This window comes from Antedon bifida, chromosome 8, assembly GCF_963402885.1.
Source record: "Antedon bifida chromosome 8, ecAntBifi1.1, whole genome shotgun sequence".
Lineage (NCBI taxonomy): Eukaryota > Metazoa > Echinodermata > Crinoidea > Comatulida > Antedonidae > Antedon > Antedon bifida.
This window is the reverse complement of record NC_136233.1, coordinates 3,840,281-3,868,077: the sequence shown is the minus strand read 5'-3', so window position 1 is coordinate 3,868,077 and position 27,797 is coordinate 3,840,281. Positions and strand designations below refer to the sequence as shown.

The 27,797-nt window shown below is 32.7% G+C and overlaps 1 protein-coding gene and 1 long non-coding RNA gene across 3 annotated transcripts; one reads left to right on the top strand and one right to left on the bottom strand.

Moving 5' to 3' along the window:
* Positions 1 to 495: 495 nt before the first annotated feature.
* Positions 496 to 2,088, top strand: LOC144850875 (uncharacterized). Of its 2 annotated transcripts, none has more exons than XR_013614127.1 (3): positions 496 to 626; positions 1,127 to 1,267; positions 1,814 to 2,087. It is a non-coding gene; the product is annotated as an uncharacterized LOC144850875 (long non-coding RNA). The 2 variants fall into 2 exon arrangements; XR_013614128.1 differs by lacking the exon at positions 496 to 626 and adding an exon at positions 836 to 907 and having other exon boundaries at positions 1,814 to 2,088.
* A 17,276-nt stretch (positions 2,089 to 19,364) lies between these two features.
* On the bottom strand, positions 19,365 to 27,794 carry LOC144850799 (uncharacterized). The gene is made up of 2 exons (XM_078708243.1): positions 26,843 to 27,794; positions 19,365 to 26,230 (listed from the first exon to the last, which is right to left on the bottom strand). The coding sequence occupies exons 1-2, from the start codon at positions 27,785 to 27,787 to the stop codon at positions 20,303 to 20,305; spliced, it is 6,873 nt and encodes a 2,290-aa protein (XP_078564369.1). The 5' UTR covers positions 27,788 to 27,794; the 3' UTR covers positions 19,365 to 20,302.
* Between the last annotated feature and the right edge of the window lie 3 nt (positions 27,795 to 27,797).

The window sequence follows — 27,797 nt, the reverse complement described above, 5'->3', positions numbered from 1 at the left end:
TTAATTTATCAATGTTGATCCAACGTTATTTTAATGTTAAAATCCAGTTGTCATTTTCAAATGACATGTTTTCAACGTTGAAAACTGTTGAAATTATGTTGTTTTTTCAAACAATTATTATTTTTGTTTTTCAATGTTAATTAAACGTTAAATTAAAGTTAAATTCTATTTAATACTTTGGTTAAAATGACATGTTTTTAACGTTAATATTAAATAATATGTGTTTAAGTGCGTTGCCATTGATGTTTCAACGTTAAATTAACATTAGATTTCAGTTGGCGTTTTTTTTATCCTCCTTTATTGTAAAACAATAAATGTATGATGTAGCTTGATTATTGGTTATTTAGGAATTTTAGATTGGCAAATATTATTGTCTCTGTATAATAATTAATACAAAAATGTTCTAGCTAGAAGTTGTGTTGAAAATTGAATGATCCTTTCATGCAAGATCAAATTTCATAAGATAAGAGCTTGTCAATGTCATTGGTTAGTTTCGTTTTGATCAAATTTTGAAACTGGTGTCAGTAATTTCAGTTACTTCGACGTAGGCTAGGCCTATAGGCCTAGTAGTGGTGTGTAGAAAAAAAAGGCTCATCATTGAAATTGTCAAATAAGTATGTTTTCAGGTAGGAAAACAATCTTTTTTATTTGTAATCTACTAATTTATAAGCTTAGAGCTTGACTATTTTACCCTTATCAATAGCTAGCCTCTAGTCTAGTAGGCCACACATGCATAGCTAGGCTATAGGTAGTAGCCTAAGTAGGCTAGGCAGGCTGCCAAACTGATGAACTGAATTCCATCACTAGGCCTACAGTAGTGGAAGCATTTAGTATCATGCCTGTCAAGGGCAAACATTTGCCTTGCCAAGGATAACTACAGTACTGTACTTATTATGGTTATAAAATGGTATGTATTAGGCCATAGTTCAATTCTTTCTTTATTTATCCAAAAGTATACATAAATATAACATTTGATTATAATATATAATTAGTTGGCCTAGCTAGCTTTTTGCTAGGCTGTCTACAGTAGCTGCTAATGCTATTATTAGTATTAATACAGTAGTATACAAACACATGCTAGCCTAGGACGGCTATTTGTTAAACTCACTCGCTTTCTTTATTTCAGATTGTAGGCCTAGCTAAGGCCCTTAGAGGCCTATGCCTAGCTAGAGTACAAAATAATGAAGTACATGTACATGTATAATCTTTTCTATGTGAATCAAACGAGAAAAATCTAATGGATGATCAATATTTTTATATACAAAAGGTTGGTATTTATAGTTCTTAACTTTAATATTGAATAAATATTAATACAGTGTTGCAATATTATTTACATAAATTGAATTGATTGCATATTTTACGTGTAAGTGTGAAATGATGTTCTGAATTGAATTTCTGTTTATGTACAGTATCATTTTTGAACAATGTGTTAAAGATATAATTGAACTGAACAATTTTTTTTTTAAATGTTTTGTTGAATATGCCGTCACTATAGAGTTGTTCACTTTGACCAAAAATTAGATTTTAAAAAATGCATTTGTACCTGAATAGGGGGACAATTTAAACAAACAATGGTTTTTGGTTAAATATACTGTTTATTTTGTATTTTTGTTAAGTGAAATCTTTATTGTTTTTGTTTATTTTCTACGGCAAGTGAATATCTTTGTTAAAATTGTAAAATGGCAAGGTATTCAAAGTATGATTGTATTAATCTTCATTGTTCATGTTTTTTGGGGACAATAAATCTTTCAATTAATTTTTTACTGTATTATTTTTGTTTAAAACTACAGTAACTTAATTGAATTTGTTTCAGGTTTGGAAAAATGATATTGCCACACTTTTGGAAAGCATAGGACAATGTCAACACAGGAATCGAGGCAACTGTTTATTGACTAATCGGAACAATGCAATTACAGTATTGTGTTATTGCCATTTCATTTGGACTTCTGCAACATTAGCACAAGGCACCTGTGACGTGTGTTGTATTTATTGTGTTTTACTGTAATCAGCCAATATTTATAGTTATTCAATCATGTTAGTTGGCAAACATATTACAAACTTGTTATTAGTATATTTGTTATACTTAACTTTGGTACCTGAGAACTGTCAGTGAGTATGTACATTATTTGATTGTTGCTTGGATTTTGCCTGATGATTTGATAACACCTGATTAAATGTTATTTTACGTTTTTATAGAAATTAAAGATTAGTAAGATATACAGTATTTATAAAATGTCTCTATTGATGGATTCTGCGACGTAACAGTATACTTTACTACCAACTAATTTAAAACCATTGATTCAAATTGGATATAGTAATTCAACAAATCAATTACCATTGAAAATATGCCAGATTTCAGCTTGATTTATTTTGATTGTGTTACTATAAGCTGTTCTTCTATTAACTAAACCATTGCTATGATAAAATAATGTTGATAATTTCTAATTTGAATCAACGGTAAAAATGTGTTTTGTTTTGATAGTTTTTTAAATTTAAACTTTAATTCAACAGTTTTTCAGCGTTATTTCAACGTTTGCGGATAATGTTGAATTAACTTTAATATTTCAACATTGAATCAACGTTGATAATTTCAACGTTAAATCTATGTTGAAATTTACGTTGATGCAAATTTTCATTTCAACTTAATTATTACGTTGTTTCAACGTTAATAATTTCAACATTGAATCAACATTGATAATTTCAACGTAGACATTTTTACGTTGTTTCAACGTTGATAATCTATGTTGAATCAACGTTGACATTTTTGTTGAGGCAAACTTTCATTTTCAACCATTTTTTCAACGTTATTTCAACGTTACTTATTTTAACGTTGTTTCAACGTTGATAATTTCTATGTTGATTCAACGTTGACATTTACGTTGAGGCAAACTTTCATTTTCAACCATTTTTTCAACGTTATTTCAACGTTACCTATTTTAACGTTGTTTCAACGTTGATAATTTCTATGTTGATTCAACGTTGACATTTACGTTGAGGCAAACTTTCATTTTCAACCATTTTTTCAACGTTATTTCAACGTTACCTATTTTAACGTTGTTTCAACGTTGATAATTTCTATGTTGATTCAACGTTGACATTTAAGTTGAGGCAAACTTTCATTTTCAACCATTTTTTCAATGTTATTTCAACGTTACTTATTTTAACGTTGTTTCAACGTTGATAATTTCTATGTTGATTCAACGTTGACATTTACGTTGAGGCAAACTTTCATTTTCAACCATTTTTTCAACGTTATTTCAACGTTACCTATTTTAACGTTGTTTCAACGTTGATAAATTCTATGTTGATTCACCGTTGATAATTTCTATGTTGATTCAACGTTGACATTTACGTTGAGGCAAACTTTCATTTTCAACCACTTTTTCAACGTTATTTCAACGTTTGCAGATAACGTTGAATTAACGTTAATTCAACCAATTTTTGCCCACTGGGATGCGCAGAGTCGAATAATGGGTTCTGCGCATGTTTATTATGCTATAGTAACCATTTATGTCAAAAAATAAAAAGGTCGAAAATTGGTCATTTTTTGAAAAAATCCCTGTACTATAGTAAGGGAAATTTTCGAAAAATGGCCAATTTTCGACCCTTTTATTTTTTGACCTGAATTGTTACTATAGCATAATAAACATGCGCAGAGTCGAATAATGGGTTCTGCGCAGGTCAATTGTGCAATAGTAACCTGTGCTATGTCAAAAAATAAAAAGGTCGAAAATTGGTCATTTTTGGAAAAAATCCCTGTACTATAGTAAGGGAAATTTTCGAAAAATGGCCAATTTTCGACCCTTTTATTTTTTGACCTGAATTGTTACTATAGCATAATAAACATGCGCAGAGTCGAATAATGGGTTCTGCGCAGGTCAATTGTGCAATAGTAACCTGTGCTATGTCAAAAAATAAAAAGGTCGAAAATTGGTCATTTTTTGAAAAAATCCCTGTACTATAGTAAGGGAAATTTTCGAAAAATGGCCATTTTTCGACTTTTTTGTTTTTTGACATAAATGGTTACTACAGCACAATAAACATGCGCAGAGTCGAATAATGGGTTCTGCGCATGTCAATTGTGCTATAGTAATCAGTTTTATCGAAAAATAAAAAGGTCGAAAATTGGTCATTTTTTGAAAAAATCCCTGTACATAGTACGGGAAATTTTCGAAAAATGGCCATTTTTCGACCCTTTTATTTTTTGACATAAATGGTTACTATAGCTTAATAAACATGCTCAGAGTCGAATAATGGGTTCTGCGCATGTTAATTGTGCTATAGTAACCAGTTTTATCGATTAAAAAAAAGGTCAAAAATTGATCATTTTTTGAAAAAATCCCTGTACTATAGTAAGGGAAATTTTCGAAAAATAGCCATTTTTCGACCCTTTTATTTTTTGACATAAAGTGTTACTATAGCATAATAAACATGCGCAAAGTCGAATAATGGGTTCTGCGCATGTCAATCGTGCTATAGTAACCATTTTTATCGAAAAATAAAAAGGTCGAAAATTGGTCATTTTTGGAAAAAATCCCTGTACTATAGTAAGGGAAATTTTCGAAAAATGGCCATTTTTCGACCCTTTCATTTTTAGACATAAATGGTTACTATAGCATAATAAACATGCTCAGAGTCGAATAATGGGTTCTGCGCATGTCAATTGTGCTATAGTAACCAGTTTTTTCAAAAAATTAAAAGGTCGAAAATTGGTAATTTTTTGAAAAAATCCCTGTACTATAGTACGGGAAATTTTCGAAAAATGTCTATTTTTCGACCCTTTTATTTTTTGACATAAATGGTTACTATAGCTTAATAAACATGCTCAGAGTCGAATAATGGGTTTTGCGCATGTCAATTTTGCTATAGTAACCAGTTTTATCGAAATATAAAAAGGTCGAAAATTGGTAATTTTTTGAAAAAATCCCTGTACTATTGTACGGGAAATTTTCGAAAAATGGCCATTTTTCGACCCTTTTATTTTTTGACATAAATGGTCACTATAGCATAATAAACATGCGCAGAGTCTAATAATCGGTTCTGCGCTTGTCAATTGTGCTATAGTAACCAGATTTAACGAAATAAAAAAAAGGTCGAAAATTGGTCATTTTTTGAAAAAATCCCTGTACTATAGTAAGGAAAATTTTCGAAAAATGACCAATTTTCGACCTTTTTATTTTTCGATAAAAATGGTTACTATAGCACGATTGACATACGCAGAGTCGAATAATGGGTTCTGCGCATGTCAATTGTGCTATAGTAACCATTTATGTCAAAAAATAAAAAGGTCGAAAATTGGTCAATTTTTGAAAAAATCTCTGTACTATAGTAAGGGAAAGTTTCGAAAAATGGTCATTTTTCGACCCTTTTATTTTTTGACATAAATGGTTACTATAGCATAATAAACATGCGCAGAGTCGAATAATGGGTTCTGCGCATGTCAATCGTGCTATAGTAACCATTTTTATCGAAAAATTAAAAGGTCGAAAATTGGTCATTTTTGGAAAAAATCCCTTACTATAGTACAGGGAAATTTTCGAAAAATTGCCATTTTTCGACCCTTTTATTTTTTGACATAAATGGTTACTATAGCATAATAAACATGCGCAGAGTCGAATAATGGGTTCTGCGCATGTTAATTGTGCTATAGTAACCAGTTTTATCGATTAAAAAAAAGGTCAAAAATTGATCATTTTTTGAAAAAATCCCTGTACTATAGTAAGGGAAATTTTCGAAAAATAGCCATTTTTCGACCCTTTTATTTTTTGACATAAAGTGTTACTATAGCATAATAAACATGCGCAAAGTCGAATAATGGGTTCTGCGCATGTCAATCGTGCTATAGTAACCATTTTTATCGAAAAATAAAAAGGTCGAAAATTGGTCATTTTTGGAAAAAATCCCTGTACTATAGTAAGGGAAATTTTCGAAAAATGGCCATTTTTCGACCCTTTCATTTTTAGACATAAATGGTTACTATAGCATAATAAACATGCTCAGAGTCGAATAATGGGTTCTGCGCATGTCAATTGTGCTATAGTAACCAGTTTTTTCAAAAAATTAAAAGGTCGAAAATTGGTAATTTTTTGAAAAAATCCCTGTACTATAGTACGGGAAATTTTCGAAAAATGTCTATTTTTCGACCCTTTTATTTTTTGACATAAATGGTTACTATAGCTTAATAAACATGCTCAGAGTCGAATAATGGGTTTTGCGCATGTCAATTTTGCTATAGTAACCAGTTTTATCGAAATATAAAAAGGTCGAAAATTGGTAATTTTTTGAAAAAATCCCTGTACTATTGTACGGGAAATTTTCGAAAAATGGCCATTTTTCGACCCTTTTATTTTTTGACATAAATGGTCACTATAGCATAATAAACATGCGCAGAGTCTAATAATCGGTTCTGCGCTTGTCAATTGTGCTATAGTAACCAGATTTAACGAAATAAAAAAAAGGTCGAAAATTGGTCATTTTTTGAAAAAATCCCTGTACTATAGTAAGGAAAATTTTCGAAAAATGACCAATTTTCGACCTTTTTATTTTTCGATAAAAATGGTTACTATAGCACGATTGACATACGCAGAGTCGAATAATGGGTTCTGCGCATGTCAATTGTGCTATAGTAACCATTTATGTCAAAAAATAAAAAGGTCGAAAATTGGTCAATTTTTGAAAAAATCTCTGTACTATAGTAAGGGAAAGTTTCGAAAAATGGTCATTTTTCGACCCTTTTATTTTTTGACATAAATGGTTACTATAGCATAATAAACATGCGCAGAGTCGAATAATGGGTTCTGCGCATGTCAATCGTGCTATAGTAACCATTTTTATCGAAAAATAAAAAGGTCGAAAATTGGTCATTTTTTGAAAAAATCCCTGTACATAGTACGGGAAATTTTCGAAAAATTGCCATTTTTCGACCCTTTTATTTTTTGACATAAATGGTTACTATAGCATAATAAACATGCGCAGAGTCGAATAATGGGTTCTGCGCATGTCAATTGTGCTATAGTAATCAGTTTTATCGAAAAATAAAAAGTTCGAAAATTGGTCATTTTTAAAAAAAAAATCCCTGTACTATAGTAAGGGAAATTTTCGAAAAATGGCCATTTTTCGACCCTTTTATATTTTGACATAAATGGTCACTATAGCATAATAAACATGCTCAGAGTCGAATAATAGGTTCTGCGCATGTTAATTGTGCTATAGTAACCAGTTTTATCGATGATAAAAAAAAGGTCGAAAATTGGTCATTTTTTGAAAAAATCCCTGTACTATAGTAAGGGAAATTTTCGAAAAATGGCCATTTTTCGACCCTTTTATTTTTTGACATAAATGGTTACTATAGCATAATAAACATGCGCAGAGTCGAATAATGGGTTCTGCGCATGTCAATTGTGCTATGTCAAAAAATAAAAAGGTCGAAAATTGGTCATTTTTTGAAAAAATCCCTGTACTATAGTAAGGGAAATTTTTGAAAAATGGTCATTTTTCGACTCTTTTATTTTTTGAAATAAATGGTTACTATAGCATAATACACATGCGCAGAGTCGAATAATGGGTTCTGCGCATGTTTATTATGCTATAGTAACCATTTATGTCAAAAAATAAAAAGGTCGAAAATTGGTCATTTTTTGAAAAAATCCCTGTACTATAGTAAGGGAAATTTTCGAAAAATGGCCAATTTTCGACCCTTTTATTTTTTGACCTGAATTGTTACTATAGCATAATAAACATGCGCAGAGTCGAATAATGGGTTCTGCGCAGGTCAATTGTGCAATAGTAACCTGTGCTATGTCAAAAAATAAAAAGGTCGAAAATTGGTCATTTTTGGAAAAAATCCCTGTACTATAGTAAGGGAAAAAATGGCCATTTTTCGACTTTTTTGTTTTTTGACATAAATGGTTACTACAGCACAATAAACATGCGCAGAGTCGAATAATGGGTTCTGCGCATGTCAATTGTGCTATAGTAATCAGTTTTATCGAAAAATAAAAAGGTCGAAAATTGGTCATTTTTTGAAAAAATCCCTGTACTATAGTACGGGAAATTTTCGAAAAATGGCCATTTTTCGACCCTTTTATTTTTTGACATAAATGGTTACTATAGCTTAATAAACATGCTCAGAGTCGAATAATGGGTTCTGCGCATGTTAATTGTGCTATAGTAACCAGTTTTATCGATTAAAAAAATGGTCAAAAATTGATCATTTTTTGAAAAAATCCCTGTACTATAGTAAGGGAAATTTTCGAAAAATAGCCATTTTTCGACCCTTTCATTTTTAGACATAAATGGTTACTATAGCATAATAAACATGCGCAGAGTCGAATAATGGGTTCTGCGCATGTCAATTGTGCTATGTCAAAAAATAAAAAGGTCGAAAATTGGTCATTTTTTGAAAAAGTCCCTGTACTGTAGTAAGGGAAATTTTCGAAAAATGACCAATTTTCGACCTTTTTATTTTTTGACATAAATGGTTACTATAGCATAATAAACATCCGCAGAGTCGAATAATAGGTTCTGCGCATGTCAATTGTGCTATAGTAACCATTTTTTTCAAAAAATTAAAAGGTCGAAAATTGGTAATTTTTTGAAAAAATCCCTGTACTATAGTACGGGAAATTTTCGAAAAATGTCTATTTTTCGACCCTTTTATTTTTTGACATAAATGGTTACTATAGCTTAATAAACATGCTCAGAGTCGAATAATGGGTTTTGCGCATGTCAATTTTGCTATAGTAACCAGTTTTATCGAAATATAAAAAGGTCGAAAATTGGTAATTTTTTGAAAAAATCCCTGTACTATAGTAAGGGAAATTTTCGAAAAATGGCCATTTTTCGACCCTTTTATTTTTTGACATAAATGGTTACTATAGCATAATAAACATGCGCAGAGTCGAATAATGGGTTCTGCGCATGTCAATCGTGCTATAGTAACCATTTTTATCGAAAAATAAAAAGGTCGAAAATTGGTCATTTTTTGAAAAAATCCCTGTACTATAGTAAGGAAAATTTTCGAAAAATGACCAATTTTCGACCTTTTTATTTTTCGATAAAAATGGTTACTATAGCACGATTGACATACGCAGAGTCGAATAATGGGTTCTGCGCATGTCAATTGTGCTATAGTAACCATTTATGTCAAAAAATAAAAAGGTCGAAAATTGGTCATTTTTTGAAAAAATCCCTGTACTATAGTAAGGAAAATTTTCGAAAAATGGCCATTTTTCGACCCTTTTATATTTTGACATAAATGGTCACTATAGCATAATAAACATGCTCAGAGTCGAATAATGGGTTCTGCGCATGTCAATTGTGCTATAGTAACCAGTTTTATCGATGATAAAAAAAAGGTCGAAAATTGGTAATTTTTTGAAAAAATCCCTGTACTATATATAGCAAGGGAAATTTTCGAAAAATGGCCATTTTTCGACCCTTTTATTTTTTGACATAAATGGTTACTATAGCATAATAAACATGCGCAGAGTCGAATAATGGGTTCTGCGCATGTCAATCGTGCTATAGTAACCATTTTTATCGAAAAATAAAATAGGTCGAAAATTGGTCATTTTTGGAAAAAATCTCTGTACTATATTAAGGGAAATTTTCGAAAAATGGCCATTTTTCGACCCTTTTATTTTTTGACATAAATGGTTACTATATCATAATAAACATGCGCAGAGTCGAATAATGGGTTCTGCGCATGTCAATTGTGCTATGTCAAAAAATAAAAAGGTCGAAAATTGGTCATTTTTTGAAAAAATCCCTGTACTATAGTAAGGGAAATTTTTGAAAAATGGCCATTTTTCGACTCCTTTATTTTTTGAAATAAATGGTTACTATAGCATAATACACATGCGCAGAGTCGAATAATGGGTTCTGCGCATGTTTATTATGCTATAGTAACCATTTATGTCAAAAAATAAAAAGGTCGAAAATTGGTCATTTTTTGAAAAAATCCCTGTACTATAGTAAGGGAAATTTTCGAAAAATGGCCATTTTTCGACCCTTTTATATTTTGACATAAATGGTCACTATAGCATAATAAACATGCTCAGAGTCGAATAATGGGTTCTGCGCATGTTAATTGTGCTATAGTAACCAGTTTTATCGATAAAAAAAAAGGTCGAAAATTGGTCATTTTTTGAAAAAATCCCTGTACTATAGTAAGGGAAATTTTCGAAAAATGGCCATTTTTCGACTTTTTTGTTTTTTGACATAAATGGTTACTACAGCACAATAAACATGCGCAGAGTCGAATAATGGGTTCTGCGCATGTCAATTGTGCTATAGTAACCAGTTTTATCGAAAAATTAAAAGGTCGAAAATTGGTCATTTTTTGAAAAAATCCCTGTACTATAGTACGGGAAATTTTCGAAAAATGGCCATTTTTCGACCCTTTTATTTTTTGACATAAATGGTTACTATAGCTTAATAAACATGCTCAGAGTCGAATAATGGGTTCTGCGCATGTTAATTGTGCTATAGTAACCAGTTTTATCGATTAAAAAAAAGGTCAAAAATTGATCATTTTTTGAAAAAATCCCTGTACTATAGTAAGGGAAATTTTCGAAAAATAGCCATTTTTCGACCCTTTCATTTTTAGACATAAATGGTTACTATAGCATAATAAACATGCGCAGAGTCGAATAATGGATTCTGCGCATGTCAATTGTGCTATGTCAAAAAATAAAAAGGTCGAAAATTGGTCATTTTTTGAAAAAGTCCCTGTACTGTAGTAAGGGAAATTTTCGAAAAATGACCAATTTTCGACCTTTTTATTTTTTGACATAAATGGTTACTATAGCATAATAAACATGCGCAGAGTCGAATAATAGGTTCTGCGCATGTCAATTGTGCTATAGTAACCATTTTTTTCAAAAAATTAAAAGGTCGAAAATTGGTAATTTTTTGAAAAAATCCCTGTACTATAGTACGGGAAATTTTCGAAAAATGTCTATTTTTCGACCCTTTTATTTTTTGACATAAATGGTTACTATAGCTTAATAAACATGCTCAGAGTCGAATAATGGGTTTTGCGCATGTCAATTTTGCTATAGTAACCAGTTTTATCGAAATATAAAAAGGTCGAAAATTGGTAATTTTTTGAAAAAATCCCTGTACTATAGTAAGGGAAATTTTCGAAAAATGGCAATTTTTCGACCCTTTTATTTTTTGACATAAATGGTTACTATAGCATAATAAACATGCGCAGAGTCGAATAATGGGTTCTGCGCATGTCAATCGTGCTATAGTAACCATTTTTATCGAAAAATAAAAAGGTCGAAAATTGGTCATTTTTTGAAAAAATCCCTGTACTATAGTAAGGAAAATTTTCGAAAAATGACCAATTTTCGACCTTTTTATTTTTCGATAAAAATGGTTACTATAGCACGATTGACATACGCAGAGTCGAATAATGGGTTCTGCGCATGTCAATTGTGCTATAGTAACCATTTATGTCAAAAAATAAAAAGGTCGAAAATTGGTCATTTTTTGAAAAAATCCCTGTACTATAGTAAGGAAAATTTTCGAAAAATGGCCATTTTTCGACCCTTTTATATTTTGACATAAATGGTCACTATAGCATAATAAACATGCTCAGAGTCGAATAATGGGTTCTGCGCATGTCAATTGTGCTATAGTAACCAGTTTTATCGATGATAAAAAAAAGGTCGAAAATTGGTAATTTTTTGAAAAAATCCCTGTACTATATATAGCAAGGGAAATTTTCGAAAAATGGCCATTTTTCGACCCTTTTATTTTTTGACATAAATGGTTACTATAGCATAATAAACATGCGCAGAGTCGAATAATGGGTTCTGCGCATGTCAATCGTGCTATAGTAACCATTTTTATCGAAAAATAAAATAGGTCGAAAATTGGTCATTTTTGGAAAAAATCTCTGTACTATATTAAGGGAAATTTTCGAAAAATGGCCATTTTTCGACCCTTTTATTTTTTGACATAAATGGTTACTATATCATAATAAACATGCGCAGAGTCGAATAATGGGTTCTGCGCATGTCAATTGTGCTATGTCAAAAAATAAAAAGGTCGAAAATTGGTCATTTTTTGAAAAAATCCCTGTACTATAGTAAGGGAAATTTTTGAAAAATGGCCATTTTTCGACTCCTTTATTTTTTGAAATAAATGGTTACTATAGCATAATACACATGCGCAGAGTCGAATAATGGGTTCTGCGCATGTTTATTATGCTATAGTAACCATTTATGTCAAAAAATAAAAAGGTCGAAAATTGGTCATTTTTTGAAAAAATCCCTGTACTATAGTAAGGGAAATTTTCGAAAAATGGCCATTTTTCGACCCTTTTATATTTTGACATAAATGGTCACTATAGCATAATAAACATGCTCAGAGTCGAATAATGGGTTCTGCGCATGTTAATTGTGCTATAGTAACCAGTTTTATCGATAAAAAAAAAGGTCGAAAATTGGTCATTTTTTGAAAAAATCCCTGTACTATAGTAAGGGAAATTTTCGAAAAATGGCCATTTTTCGACCCTTTTGTTTTTTGACATAAATGGTTACTACAGCACAATAAACATGCGCAGAGTCGAATAATGGGTTCTGCGCATGTCAATTGTGCTATAGTAACCAGTTTTATCGAAAAATTAAAAGGTCGAAAATTGGTCATTTTTTGAAAAAATCCCTGTACTATAGTACGGGAAATTTTCGAAAAATGGCCATTTTTCGACCCTTTTATTTTTTGACATAAATGGTTACTATAGCTTAATAAACATGCTCAGAGTCGAATAATGGGTTCTGCGCATGTTAATTGTGCTATAGTAACCAGTTTTATCGATTAAAAAAAAGGTCAAAAATTGATCATTTTTTGAAAAAATCCCTGTACTATAGTAAGGGAAATTTTCGAAAAATAGCCATTTTTCGACCCTTTCATTTTTAGACATAAATGGTTACTATAGCATAATAAACATGCGCAGAGTCGAATAATGGATTCTGCGCATGTCAATTGTGCTATGTCAAAAAATAAAAAGGTCGAAAATTGGTCATTTTTTGAAAAAGTCCCTGTACTGTAGTAAGGGAAATTTTCGAAAAATGACCAATTTTCGACCTTTTTATTTTTTGACATAAATGGTTACTATAGCATAATAAACATGCGCAGAGTCGAATAATAGGTTCTGCGCATGTCAATTGTGCTATAGTAACCATTTTTTTCAAAAAATTAAAAGGTCGAAAATTGGTAATTTTTTGAAAAAATCCCTGTACTATAGTACGGGAAATTTTCGAAAAATGTCTATTTTTCGACCCTTTTATTTTTTGACATAAATGGTTACTATAGCTTAATAAACATGCTCAGAGTCGAATAATGGGTTTTGCGCATGTCAATTTTGCTATAGTAACCAGTTTTATCGAAATATAAAAAGGTCGAAAATTGGTAATTTTTTGAAAAAATCCCTGTACTATAGTAAGGGAAATTTTCGAAAAATGGCCATTTTTCGACCCTTTTATTTTTTGACATAAATGGTTACTATATCATAATAAACATGCGCAGAGTCGAATAATGGGTTCTGCGCATGTCAATTGTGCTATGTCAAAAAATAAAAAGGTCGAAAATTGGTCATTTTTTGAAAAAATCCCTGTACTATAGTAAGGGAAATTTTTGAAAAATGGCCATTTTTCGACTCCTTTATTTTTTGAAATAAATGGTTACTATAGCATAATACACATGCGCAGAGTCGAATAATGGGTTCTGCGCATGTTTATTATGCTATAGTAACCATTTATGTCAAAAAATAAAAAGGTCGAAAATTGGTCATTTTTTGAAAAAATCCCTGTACTATAGTAAGGGAAATTTTCGAAAAATGGCCATTTTTCGACCCTTTTATATTTTGACATAAATGGTCACTATAGCATAATAAACATGCTCAGAGTCGAATAATGGGTTCTGCGCATGTTAATTGTGCTATAGTAACCAGTTTTATCGATAAAAAAAAAGGTCGAAAATTGGTCATTTTTTGAAAAAATCCCTGTACTATAGTAAGGGAAATTTTCGAAAAATGGCCATTTTTCGACCCTTTTATTTTTTGACATAAATGGTTACTATAGCATAATAAACATGCGCAGAGTCGAATAATGGGTTCTGCGCATGTCAATTGTGCTATAGTAACCAGTTTTATCGAAAAATTAAAAGGTCGAAAATTGGTCATTTTTGGAAAAAATCCCTGTACTATAGTACGGGAAATTTTCGAAAAATTGCCATTTTTCGACCCTTTTATTTTTTGACATAAATGGTTACTATAGCATAATAAACATGCGCAGAGTCAAATAATGGGTTCTGCGCATGTCAATTGTGCTATAGTAACCTGTTTTATCGAAAAATTAAAAGGTCGAAAATTGGTAATTTTTTGAAAAAATCCCTGTACTATATATAGCAAGGGAAATTTTCGAAAAATGGCCATTTTTCGACCCTTTTATTTTTTGACATAAATGGTTACTATAGCATAATAAACATGCGCAGAGTCGAATAATGGGTTCTGCGCATGTCAATCGTGCTATAGTAACCATTTTTATCGAAAAATAAAATAGGTCGAAAATTGGTCATTTTTGGAAAAAATCTCTGTACTATATTAAGGGAAATTTTCGAAAAATGGCCATTTTTCGACCCTTTTATTTTTTGACATAAATGGTTACTATATCATAATAAACATGCGCAGAGTCGAATAATGGGTTCTGCGCATGTCAATTGTGCTATGTCAAAAAATAAAAAGGTCGAAAATTGGTCATTTTTTGAAAAAATCCCTGTACTATAGTAAGGGAAATTTTTGAAAAATGGCCATTTTTCGACTCCTTTATTTTTTGAAATAAATGGTTACTATAGCATAATACACATGCGCAGAGTCGAATAATGGGTTCTGCGCATGTTTATTATGCTATAGTAACCATTTATGTCAAAAAATAAAAAGGTCGAAAATTGGTCATTTTTTGAAAAAATCCCTGTACTATAGTAAGGGAAATTTTCGAAAAATGGCCATTTTTCGACCCTTTTATATTTTGACATAAATGGTCACTATAGCATAATAAACATGCTCAGAGTCGAATAATGGGTTCTGCGCATGTTAATTGTGCTATAGTAACCAGTTTTATCGATAAAAAAAAAGGTCGAAAATTGGTCATTTTTTGAAAAAATCCCTGTACTATAGTAAGGGAAATTTTCGAAAAATGGCCATTTTTCGACCCTTTTATTTTTTGACATAAATGGTTACTATAGCATAATAAACATGCGCAGAGTCGAATAATGGGTTCTGCGCATGTCAATTGTGCTATAGTAACCAGTTTTATCGAAAAATTAAAAGGTCGAAAATTGGTCATTTTTGGAAAAAATCCCTGTACTATAGTACGGGAAATTTTCGAAAAATTGCCATTTTTCGACCCTTTTATTTTTTGACATAAATGGTTACTATAGCATAATAAACATGCGCAGAGTCAAATAATGGGTTCTGCGCATGTCAATTGTGCTATAGTAACCTGTTTTATCGAAAAATTAAAAGGTCGAAAATTTATCATTTTTGGAAAAAATCCCTGTACTATAGTACGGGAAATTTTCGAAAAATGTCCATTTTTCGACCCTTATATTTTTTGACATAAATGGTTACTATAGCTTAATAAACATGCTCAGAGTCGAATAATGGGTTCTGCGCATGTCAATTGTGCTATAGTAACCAGTTTTATCGAAAAATAAAACGGTCGAAAATTGGTCATTTTTTGAAAAAATCCCTGTACTATAGTACGGGAAATTTTCGAAAAATTGCCATTTTTCGACCCTTTTATTTTTTGACATAAATGGTTACTATAGCTTAATAAACATGCTCAGAGTCTAATAATGGGTTCTGCGCATGTTAATTGTGCTATAGTAACCAGTTTTATCGATTAAAAAAAAGGTCAAAAATTGATCATTTTTTGAAAAAATCCCTGTACTATAGTAAGGGAAATTTTCGAAAAATAGCCATTTTTCGACCCTTTTATTTTTTGACATAAATGGTTACTATAGCATAATAAACATGCGCAGAGTCGAATAATGGGTTCTGTGCATGTCAATTGATCTATAGTAATCAGTTTTATCGAAAAATAAAAGGTCGAAAATTGGTCATTTTTTGAAAAAATCCCTGTACTATAGTAAGGAAAATTTTCGAAAAATGGCCATTTTTCGACCCTTTTATATTTTGACATAAATGGTTACTATAGCATAATAAACATGCGGAGAGTCGAATAATGGGTTCTGCGCATGTCAATCGTGCTATAGTAACCATTTTTATCGAAAAATAAAAAGGTCGAAAATTTGTCATTTTTGGAAAAAATCCCTGTACTATAGTAAGGGAAATTTTCGAAAAATGGCCATTTTTCGACCCTTTTATTTTCTGACATAAATGGTTACTATAGCATAATAAACATGCGCAGAGTCGAATAATGGGTTCTGCGCATGTCAATTGTGCTATGTCAAAAAATAAAAAGGTCGAAAATTGGTCATTTTTTGAAAAAATCCCTGTACTATAGTAAGGGCAATTTTTGAAAAATGGCCATTTTTCGACTCTTTTATTTTTTGAAATAAATGGTTACTATAGCATAATACACATGCGCAGAGTCGAATAATGGGTTCTGCGCATGTTTATTATGCTATAGTAACCATTTATGTCAAAAAATAAAAAGGTCGAAAATTGGTCATTTTTTGAAAAAATCCCTGTACTATAGTAAGGGAAATTTTCGAAAAATGGCCAATTTTCGACCCTTTTATTTTTTGACCTGAATTGTTACTATAGCACAATAAACATGCGCAGAGTCGAATAATGGGTTCTGCGCAGGTCAATTGTGCTATAGTAACCTGTGCTATGTCAAAAAATAAAAAGGTCGAAAATTGGTCATTTTTTGAAAAAATCCCTGTACTATAGTAAGGGAAATTTTCGAAAAATGGCAATTTTTCGACTTTTTTGTTTTTTGACATAAATGGTTACTACAGCACAATAAACATGCGCAGAGTCGAATAATGGGTTCTGCGCACGTCAATTGTGCTATAGTAATCAGTTTTATCGAAAAATAAAAAGGTCGAAAATTGGTCATTTTTTGAAAAAATCCCTGTACTATAGTAAGGGAAATTTTCGCAAAATAGCCATTTTTCGACCCTTTTATTTTTTGACATAAATGGTTACTATAGCATAATAAACATGCGCAAAGTCGAATAATGGGTTCTGCGCATGTCAATCGTGCTATAGTAACCATTTTTATCGAAAAATAAAAAGGTCGAAAATTGGTCATTTTTGGAAAAAATCCCTGTACTATAGTAAGGGAAATTTTCGAAAAGTGGCCATTTTTCGACCCTTTTATTTTTTGACATAAATGGTTACTATAGCATAATAAACATGCGCAGAGTCGAATAATGGGTTCTGCGCATGTTAATTGTGCTATAGTAACCAGTTTTATCGATAAAAAAGAAGGTCGAAAATTGGTCATTTTTTGAAAAAATCCCTGTACTATAGTAAGGGAAATTTTTGAAAAATGGCCATTTTTCGACTCTTTTATTTTTTGAAATAAATGGTTACTATAGCATAATACACATGCGCAGAGTCGAATAATGGGTTCTGCGCATGTTTATTATGCTATAGTAACCATTTATGTCAAAAAATAAAAAGGTCGAAAATTGGTCATTTTTTGAAAAAATCCCTGTACTATAGTAAGGGAAATTTTCGAAAAATGGCCAATTTTCGACCCTTTTATTTTTTGACCTGAATTGTTACTATAGCACAATAAACATGCGCAGAGTCGAATAATGGGTTCTGCGCAGGTCAATTGTGCTATAGTAACCTGTGCTATGTCAAAAAATAAAAAGGTCGAAAATTGGTCATTTTTTGAAAAAATCCCTGTACTATAGTAAGGGAAATTTTCGAAAAATGGCAATTTTTCGACTTTTTTGTTTTTTGACATAAATGGTTACTACAGCACAATAAACATGCGCAGAGTCGAATAATGGGTTCTGCGCACGTCAATTGTGCTATAGTAATCAGTTTTATCGAAAAATAAAAAGGTCGAAAATTGGTCATTTTTTGAAAAAATCCCTGTACTATAGTAAGGGAAATTTTCGCAAAATAGCCATTTTTCGACCCTTTTATTTTGACATAAATGGTTACTATAGCATAATAAACATGCGCAAAGTCGAATAATGGGTTCTGCGCATGTCAATCGTGCTATAGTAACCATTTTTATCGAAAAATAAAAAGGTCGAAAATTGGTCATTTTTGGAAAAAATCCCTGTACTATAGTAAGGGAAATTTTCGAAAAGTGGCCATTTTTCGACCCTTTTATTTTTTGACATAAATGGTTACTATAGCATAATAAACATGCGCAGAGTCGAATAATGGGTTCTGCGCATGTCAATTGTGCTATGTCAAAAAATAAAAAGGTCGAAAATTGGTCATTTTTTGAAAAAATCCCTGTACTATAGTAAGGGAAATTTTCGAAAAATGGCCAATTTTCGACCCTTTTATATTTTGACCTGAATTGTTACTATAGCACAATAAACATGCGCAGAGTCGAATAATGGGTTCTGCGCAGGTCAATTGTGCTATAGTAACCTGTGCTATGTCAAAAAATAAAAAGGTCGAAAATTGGTCATTTTTTGAAAAAATCCCTGTACTATAGTAAGGGAAATTTTCGAAAAATGGCCATTTTTCGACCCTTTTCTTTTTTGACATAAATGGTCACTATAGCATAATAAACATGCTCAGAGTCGAATAATGGGTTCTGCGCATGTTAATTGTGCTATAGTAACCAGTTTTATCGATAAAAAAGAAGGTCGAAAATTGGTCATTTTTTGAAAAAATCCCTGTACTATAGTAAGGGAAATTTTCGGAAAATAGCTATTTTTCGACCCTTTTATTTTTTGACATAAATGGTTACTATAGCATAATAAACATGCGCAAAGTCGAATAATGGGTTCTGCGCATGTCAATCGTGCTATAGTAACCATTTTTATCGAAAAATAAAAAGGTCGAAAATTGGTCATTTTTGGAAAAAATCCCTGTACTATAGTAAGGGAAATTTTCGAAAAATGGCCATTTTTCGACTCTTTTATTTTTTGACATAAATGGTTACTACAGCATAATAAACATGCGCAGAGTCGAATAATGGGTTCTGCGCATGTCAATTGTGCTATAGTAACCAGTTTTATCGAAAAATAAAAAGGTCGAAAATTGTTTACGTACAACACCAAACAAGGCCATATACATGGCTGCAGTCGCGTGCTCAAGTTATGTTTACCGACCGACATAGTGAGCTGTAGAGTCGCGTTGCACGCAACTAAAAAATGTACACAAATCGTAGTGACATAAATAATATTCCAAATAATTTATTTAGCAAAAAAGCTCATTCATTGTCATCAAACATGTCTGTTTACAATCATCTGTTTGTGCGTGCAGTAAAAAAAATATATTTCAGTTACTACATTATAGAAGCAACTAATTGTACATAATTTTATAAACAAGAAACCTTAAAAAATTTGAATAACACTATTTGTTTATCACTAACAACAAAATTAGCATTAACAAGAAGGAAAGCAGAACATTGGAATGAATCTTCATCACATTTGTTAAAATATTATCATTGCATAATTTAGCCTAGGCCTAAATAGCCTTAATAGTCTATTCCCAAACAAAAAAACTCTCTTCCTCTTTATCCACACATTTTTAAGGGAAAGTTCTAACATTATTATTTATTAAGATTTGAGTAACATTTTAATACACTGTACAAACAAAAAAAACGAAAGGTCAAAAGTAAAATGGACTATATGCAGGAAAGAAAATATATAGAAGATTAAAAAAAACTATACAAATTAAAAACACTGTGGCATTCACCACACATGAGATGTTTGAGATAACATTTCATCTTTTTAACAATTCTTTTTGTATAACGCATACATTGAGTATAATTTAAAAAAAAAACATCTAAAAACAGCTACGAAAGACGAATTAAAAGAAATATAATGAATGTAACATGCAATGACTTTAATACTAATAACATGGTCATTTATCTAGTTATATGCACATGTACTTACAGTTTAAAACAAATAAATGAGATACAAGATATACAGCAAAAAGATGTTTATTCAATAGGATATTTGATTTGGGACATACGGTTGATCGCAGATAGCTTGATATCTGCATAACGATGCAATGTTGGGAAGGGATTGGGAGAAACAACAATTCCTGTAAACACAACGTGCATGACCCCATTTCCTTCAAACCATGTGTTGTGCATCTATCTGCGATACTTTAGACAGCAATTCCTTGTACAATTGCTTGCGGAGGATCATTAAAATCAATCTCCTCTCCGTTCAGTACATAGTCTTCATGAACGGCTTGTCGGCGACGATCTTTGGTCGGTCTCATTCTGCACTTCACAGCTCTGGTGTTGGCACTTCTGCGTTTTTCGAAAAGTTTGGATTTAGATGGTGTGATACCATGAACCTCTTTACTATGAATTGCAAGGTAATCTGTTCTTGGAAAACCCAACTTGCAAACGTCACACTTGTATGGTTTTAAGTGGGTAAAGAGATGTTCACGCATATGCTGCTTGCATTTAAACATCTTATTGCAATCTTCACTAAACACACATTTAAATGGACGTGGATCTCGGACGCCTTTCACAACATCTACCATGATATAATAGTCAGTAAGGTCAAGACCAACAAGGCCTTCCTTTCCAGTGATTGATGGCTTATCTGGAGATTCTCTTTTAATGTTTATTAAGTTTTCTGTTTCATCTTTCTGTGGTGTTAAATTCACATTTTTTCCTACATTACTTCTTTTCGTCTGCCTTCGTCGTGGAGAAACTGGAGACAACTGCAATGAAGAAGCATCTGGTAATGATCCTTGTTCAAATGTCTCGCCTGTTTCAGCCACAATTATCTTTGATAAATCTGTGTCAACTGCAGCCACTCCAGAAGTTGGTGTAAAGGGGCTAACAGCAACCTCTCCCTCTCTACTAATAGAAGACATTTTATCACTAGCATCATCTGCTGCTTCGGTTTTTATCTCATCTTCTTTTACTTTGATTTCTGTAACAAGCAAGTTATCTGGTTCTTTGATTAACTTGGGTTCAATATCTTGACTTGTTACTACATGATCTACTTCTTTCTGTGGTGATTCTTCGATGGTAGTTTCTACGGGTTCTTCTTCTTTGGAACACTGTACATTATGATTAACTTTAGTTGCAAACATACTTTTACCATCTGGTCTTTCTTTAACTACAAGATCTCCAGCAGTTGAACAAACATTGGTAATAGTTGGTGTAGAATAATCTGATGAACTAAACAAATCTTGATCACCATTTGTCTGTCCATAAAAATCGACTAAATCACCGCCATATGACCTCTTACGAGGACGATCTCGCTTTCTACTTTCAAAGCTAAATTCTGATGAGACTATTTGGCCATCCTCTGGTGTACTTCCAGGAACCTGACTGGTCACTGGCATTAAACTAGTTTCTGGAATTTCATCAGTTGGTTTCAGTTTTTTCCCAGAAACTTTAAAAATATTTTCAAGTTCAGCATCATCGCCAGAAAATCCATGACTTCTTCGCAAATGATCACCAAGATATTGCCAGCGAGTCGTGCTAAATGAGCACTCACCACATTTGTATGGTCGTGAATGAATTCTTACATGATCTTTTAAGTTGTTACGGCGCTTAAATCCTTTACTGCATATGTGACAAATATATGGCCTTTCTGTGTATATACTGAAGACTTTTGGTGATGTCACATTATCATGTGGTGAATTAGATGTTTTCTCTTCTGCAATCACAACATCAGAAAGACTACCATCGTTTTTTTCATTGTGAATAATTCCAAGTGAACATTCCTGGTGTATTTCTGGCTGTTTAGAAGCTTCATTTCTCACATCTTCAATTTTAACTGGAGCAACATGTGTAGAATTATTTTCAACATTCTGGAGGGAAACACGATCTGATTGTAGTTCTGGAATAAGTCTGTTAACGGATGCTTCCAGGATATCAGTAGGGCTAGAATGTTCTGGTGTTACATAAGTTGCCTTGAAAGATGATATTTTTTCCCCCGAATTATTTTGCATGGGTGAAGAACAACCATTTGTAGGAATGCTCTGGTAGGAAGATACTTGTCTGTTATCTGTGTAAGCAGGAGGGGGTGGCAGATATTGTGTAGGTGCATTTTGATTCTGGAATACATGTGCCTTTGAACCATCCATAACATTATTATTTGTATATAATTGGCCATTTTGACTACCATCATTATGCTGCATTTCATTTTGATTTCGGTCCTGAAAAACTGCAACATTCGGCAATCTGTACTGATTATATACAGGTGATTGTACAATTGGAGAATTATTGGCACTAGGGTACTGAAATTGACATGCTTGTCTGGGGGAATGGTGATGTGGTGATGGCTGTGTTCTACCACCACGGTATCCATTTGGTGGAGGTAAGTATGGCCATGGTGACCTTACTTCTTGCATAGGCTGAAATCCTTCAAGCATGGCGGTGAAAGATTCCTTCTGTGGTTGAATTCTGATTGGAGGTGACTGAATGAACTGTGGCTGCTGTGCCATTTCATTTGTTTTTGCTGGATAGTGAAACGTGTTGGAATGGTGCATGTACTGACTTTGCACAGTACTTGGTGACTTGAAATTTGATTGATAAGGCACATTTGATGTATAGTTCAGATCAGAATGATTATTTGATACTCTATTTTGAGGACTGTAAAACTTTCTGATTGGTTCCGGTCTATTTGGCATTCTAATAAAGTTGGCTGGAGGAGCTTTAAGCATACTTTGTAAAAAGCTTCCTCTTTGTACATTTTGATCCGATTGGTAGGAAACTGGTCTTGGTTGAATTGATCCTGCACCAAACCCACATCCTCTTGCTTGTACCATTCTAAGATCAGTGTTTGGTGGATAAATGTTTTGGTCATTTAAAGGAGGTTGAAAGTGACTCTGTTCACTTGCTGAGCCATAAGGATGATTCACATGGTTATGTAAACTCTGGACAGAACTAATGATCGGCATAGAAGGTTTAATAGCATTGATGTCACTATTGGAAGAATCTGATACCTTACTCTGCAAGTCAACACGAGGAATATCTGGTCTTCTCATTAATGGTGGTGGTGCTGGAAGTATTTGATTGTTGTTAAGCTGCTGTATTTGTTTAGTATTTTCAGATGTTGTGGTTGAATATACATCTATGAGAATAGGCTGAGTATGTGCAGATGGATTTGGTTCTGGAATGATGTGGGAAACCATGTTTTGTTCAGTTGATATTGAATAGGATGGAATTTTAATTGGTAGTGTTTCTTTGTTGTTTTCCACTCCCACTTGTTCACTTACTGCCACACTCTCTTCTATTTCTCTTACTTCAGGAATGTTTGTTATTTGCGAATGATCTTGACAGTTTTGAACACCTGTTTCAGGATGATCTGATACAATTTTCATATCAGATTGCAAGTCTAGTGTTTCTTGTGGGGATGACTTTTCTATTAGTTCTTCTTCAACTTCCATCAATTGTGAAACTTGTGTTTCTTGATGTTCCTCGACTTCTTCCATATTATTTTCAGCATTTTCACCATCTGTAATTTCATCTATGTTCTCTGAAGGTTCCATTTCATCTATGTTCTCTGACAGTTCCATTTCATCTACGTTCTCTGAAGGTTCCATTTCATCTACGTTCTCTGAAGGTTCCATTTCGTCTACGTTCTCTGAAGGTTCCATTTCATCTATGTTCTCTGAAGGTTCCATTTCATCTATGTTCTCTGAAGGTTCCATTTCATCTGTAGGATTATCATTAGCACTTTGACCTTGAGCTTCCTCTTCCTGATCAGTTGTTTGTTCTATTTTAATATTTTCCACTAGACTTTTTTCTGCATTTCCACGATATTTTGTAACTTCTTCCTCATCATCATCATCAGGCTCTTTTTTCAGTTCTCGCTCTGCTACTTTACATGTTTCTTCTTCATCATCCTCATCTGCCTCTTGTTCTTCATCTTTATCATCATCTGTTTCATTTTCATTCATGTCCATCAAAGAATCGTTACCATTACTTTGGTTCATATTTTCATCTTCGCCATTTTCATCTTTGCCATAGTTATGTTCGTCAATTTCCTCTTCCTTTACCTCTACAGTACCTTTCTTCTTTCTGCCCCTCTTTTTCCCCACTTTTACTACACAATGTTTCTTTGGCTTTGGAGGAGAAAAGTGTTCTTCACCAGGTCGTTTCCTTTTCATTTCATATTTTGGTCCATTGTGTGCTGTTTCAATATGTTTTGCGATGTTGTCTTTTCTAGATGATGGCCACCCACATTCACCACATGAATAAGGCTTAACATGGGTTTTAATGTGTTCCAGCAAGCAATGTTCTGAATCGTAACCTTTTGAACAAATCAAACATACAAATGGTCGTGGTTTGCTTTTATCAATAGAACCGTGAGTTTCAATAAGATACCGAGTGGTTGCATTTGGATCCTTGACAATTTCAATCTCTTTATAGTTTGTAGGTTGAATATTGGGTTGAATCTGAGAAACAACTTCATCTTTAACCATCTTAGCATCTTTTAATGCTTTAGAAAGTTCATTCTTGACTGTTGCTAATTTCAACGACTTCCTTAGATGCCTTTTAGGTCTTTTCCGTCTCTTTCTACCCTTTCTTTTTGGAGGTTCAGATATTATTTTACCAACATTTTTCTTTATGCTACTCATTTTGATTATAACAGGTTTAATTGGTTCTTTGGAGGAAGCGCTGTCCGTAGAGCTCTCGGAACTATGTTCTTTAAGCACCATTTTGTACACACTTTCTTCATTAGCTTCATTAGATTCAATTTCAGTTAAAATAACTGGTTCATCTTTATTCTTAATTTGCTCTGTGGATTTTTTATCTTTAGCGATGTTTGACAATGTAATCTCCTTATCTTGACTGTGCCATGATTTCTCATGCTTGGCAAGATCAGTTTCATTGGCAAACTTTAAAAGACACACAGCACACACTAATGAATACTTTCCAGTTTCTTCACGAGGTTTTTTAGTCTTTGAACAAAATCTGTCATGATGAATTAAGTAGGAAGATCTGTACTGAAATGTTAAGTTGCAGTCATTACAAGGGAACCTGTACCCAACACCAGCCTCCTTACTATCCTGTCCAGATTCCATATGTCCATCAGTCACAATATGTTTAAAAAGCGAGTCCTTGCTGACAAAAAGACGGCTACACTTTCCACATTGAAAAACGGATGACATTGCATTTTGGACATCACTGGCCGTAACCTTGCTTAACTTGTTTGCCATTTGAGGCGCTTTCTTCACAACACTTGGAATCTTTCCTGTATGAGTATTCTTCTGTGATGTGTGTTGTATTGGCGCCATTGGTACGGCAGATGATGTTGGTTTTATCGCAATTTTCTGATGCAAACTTTCCATCAACATTTTGCGAACAATTGGTGAATTTGCATCATCCAACTGATCCTGTAGATATTGTTGATTCAATTGTGACTGGTGAGCATATCGGTTTGCATTTTTCGGAGGTGGTACCCATGTTTTATTGACTGACACCTTTTGCTGAAGTCCATCAATCAGCACATTTTGCAAGATTGAATTTTGATGAATGTTATTAGCTAGTAAGTCCTGCTTATAATGTTCTTGTAGATTTACTGGTTGATTAACCATATGTGGTTGAACTTTGGGTGCAATTTCTATAGGATTACAACTAGGCTGTGTATAAAATTGTGATGTTATGGGTTTTTGGTAATTATGTACAGTTGGTATAGTGACTTGACTTGCAGCTTGTTGAAGAATAGCTGAAGCTTGTGTATTTGCATTTGGTAAGTGCACCTTCATGGCTGGGTCTGGATTAAGAGTCTTTCCATCCCAATGTGAATTTGGTTGAATTACATTAATTATCAATGGCTCGGATGACTTGCTAGGCTGGGCTACTACTGGTGTGGTGGGTTGAATTGGAGGTGTTGTAACAGTTTGGTTCATACTTGATGATGGACTTTCATTTCCTTTACCAACTACTACCAGATTTCCTGATGCATCCATTTTTAACATATCGCCTCTTTGTAGCACTATAATAGTTGGTTTGGTAGCAGAACCAGCTGATGGGGATGCAATTTGCTGAGTCTGTGGTGGGCTACTCCCTGTGAGGTTTTTCAATCCAGATGCTCCATAATCTGACTGTGTTCCCTTAAAACAAATGAGATATAAATATTTAAAATTTTGTTGAGTGGTCTATATCTTCCATTTTGGCACAATAGAAGACATTAAGCAATTTATCACAAGAGACATAATTTTGATTGGCATAGCACTAAATGTATTTGGAAATGTTTACTGGATTCAATTTATGACATACAGACCATTGTGCATGACTATTGTTAACTGGAAAAGTTATATTGGGTTTTGTAAATGCTATCTTCTAAGTTATGACTTAAATCTATTTGTTTTTGTTTTTAATTGATTTATATCTCTTTTGGATGTAATTTATCAAGTGTAAATAGAGGTACAATATTTTAATTAAAAGTGTCTGCGGATATTAGCTCCCCTGCTGGAAGGATAACTCTCAGTAAATTAAATTGAAACAAACATTTCTGATCATTCGTCATTAGCTAAAAAATTTGATATATAACTTATAACTTATCGTAGAAACAATCGGGTGGAAATATTCTTGATGAAGTCTCCCTGACAGGTAGACGAAAATTTGGAGTCATAAATTACAAAGATTTACTTCAAAATGTGATATTGCATAAAGATAATCAAAATATAGTCTTTATTTATAACATACAATATCTGAACATTTACCTCATTGTGGGGCGTTTTTTGGTTCTTCATCAGTGAGTTTGCAATACTAAGAGACTGTGGTACAACATTAGAGTTATTTGAATTAGCAGTTGATAGTCTAGAAAGATTTGTTGGTAATTTCTTTACTTCTGGTGTAATTTGTAAGTTACTTGCTTGGAATGGTTCATCAAACGGTGGTTCATTTGAAGGACTTTCGCCACCCAGTAAAGTATTCGCAATATCACAAAAATCTGTGATGTCAGATGCCGCGTCAATAAGACTTTCAATCTTGTCAAACTGCTCTAACTTAGTTGGTTTGTTAGCTTTGCGTCTACGAGACATGGGTGTCTGTTTTAATTGTTGTGAAGAACTAGGCGATTCCTCACTAGTACCTTCGGTTACATTATCAATATTTGTTTCACCAACAGTTGATTGTTTACCGCTAAGATTTTTAAGAATTGAATTCAAGGTACCCATTTTTCCAGACTTTTGTGCAACAACTTTGGAATTGTTTTCATCTGCAGTTATATTTTCATCAAAAGATGTTTCCGATTCTACAGACATTTTCTCTTCTGTATTTTCATTCACAGTTGTGGTTTCATCAATAGATATATTCTCATTTACAGTTTTATCAATAAGATTTGTTTCTGGTGGAACATCGCAAGATGCGACATCCATTGAATTTAAAACATTTTCCAAATTGACATCATCAGCTTCAATAGCACCTTGCTGATTGCTATCTTCATTATTTAAAACATTATTTGATTCTTTAATTAGTTCTTGTGCATTTTCTGGATTGTCTTTTGTGGAATTGTTATCACTGGTTAATTCTAATTCTATGGCTTCATGTTGTTGCGCACAAATTTCAATCTCCCTTTCTCCTTCATCTACCACTGGTGTTTTATCACTCATGTTTTCATTTTCATTGTTGATTCCTTTCTCTTTCACTACTTCATGAGTGTTCATTGCTAGTTTG

Coding starts and splice junctions, on each gene's coding strand:
- LOC144850799 (XM_078708243.1), bottom strand. CDS start 27,787: ATGAACACTCATGAAGTAGTGAAAGAGAAAGGAATCAACAATGAAAAT. Junction 26,231..26,842: donor AAAAAACGCCCCACAATGAG/GTAAATGTTCAG, acceptor ATTTGTTTTAAG/GGAACACAGTCAGATTATGG.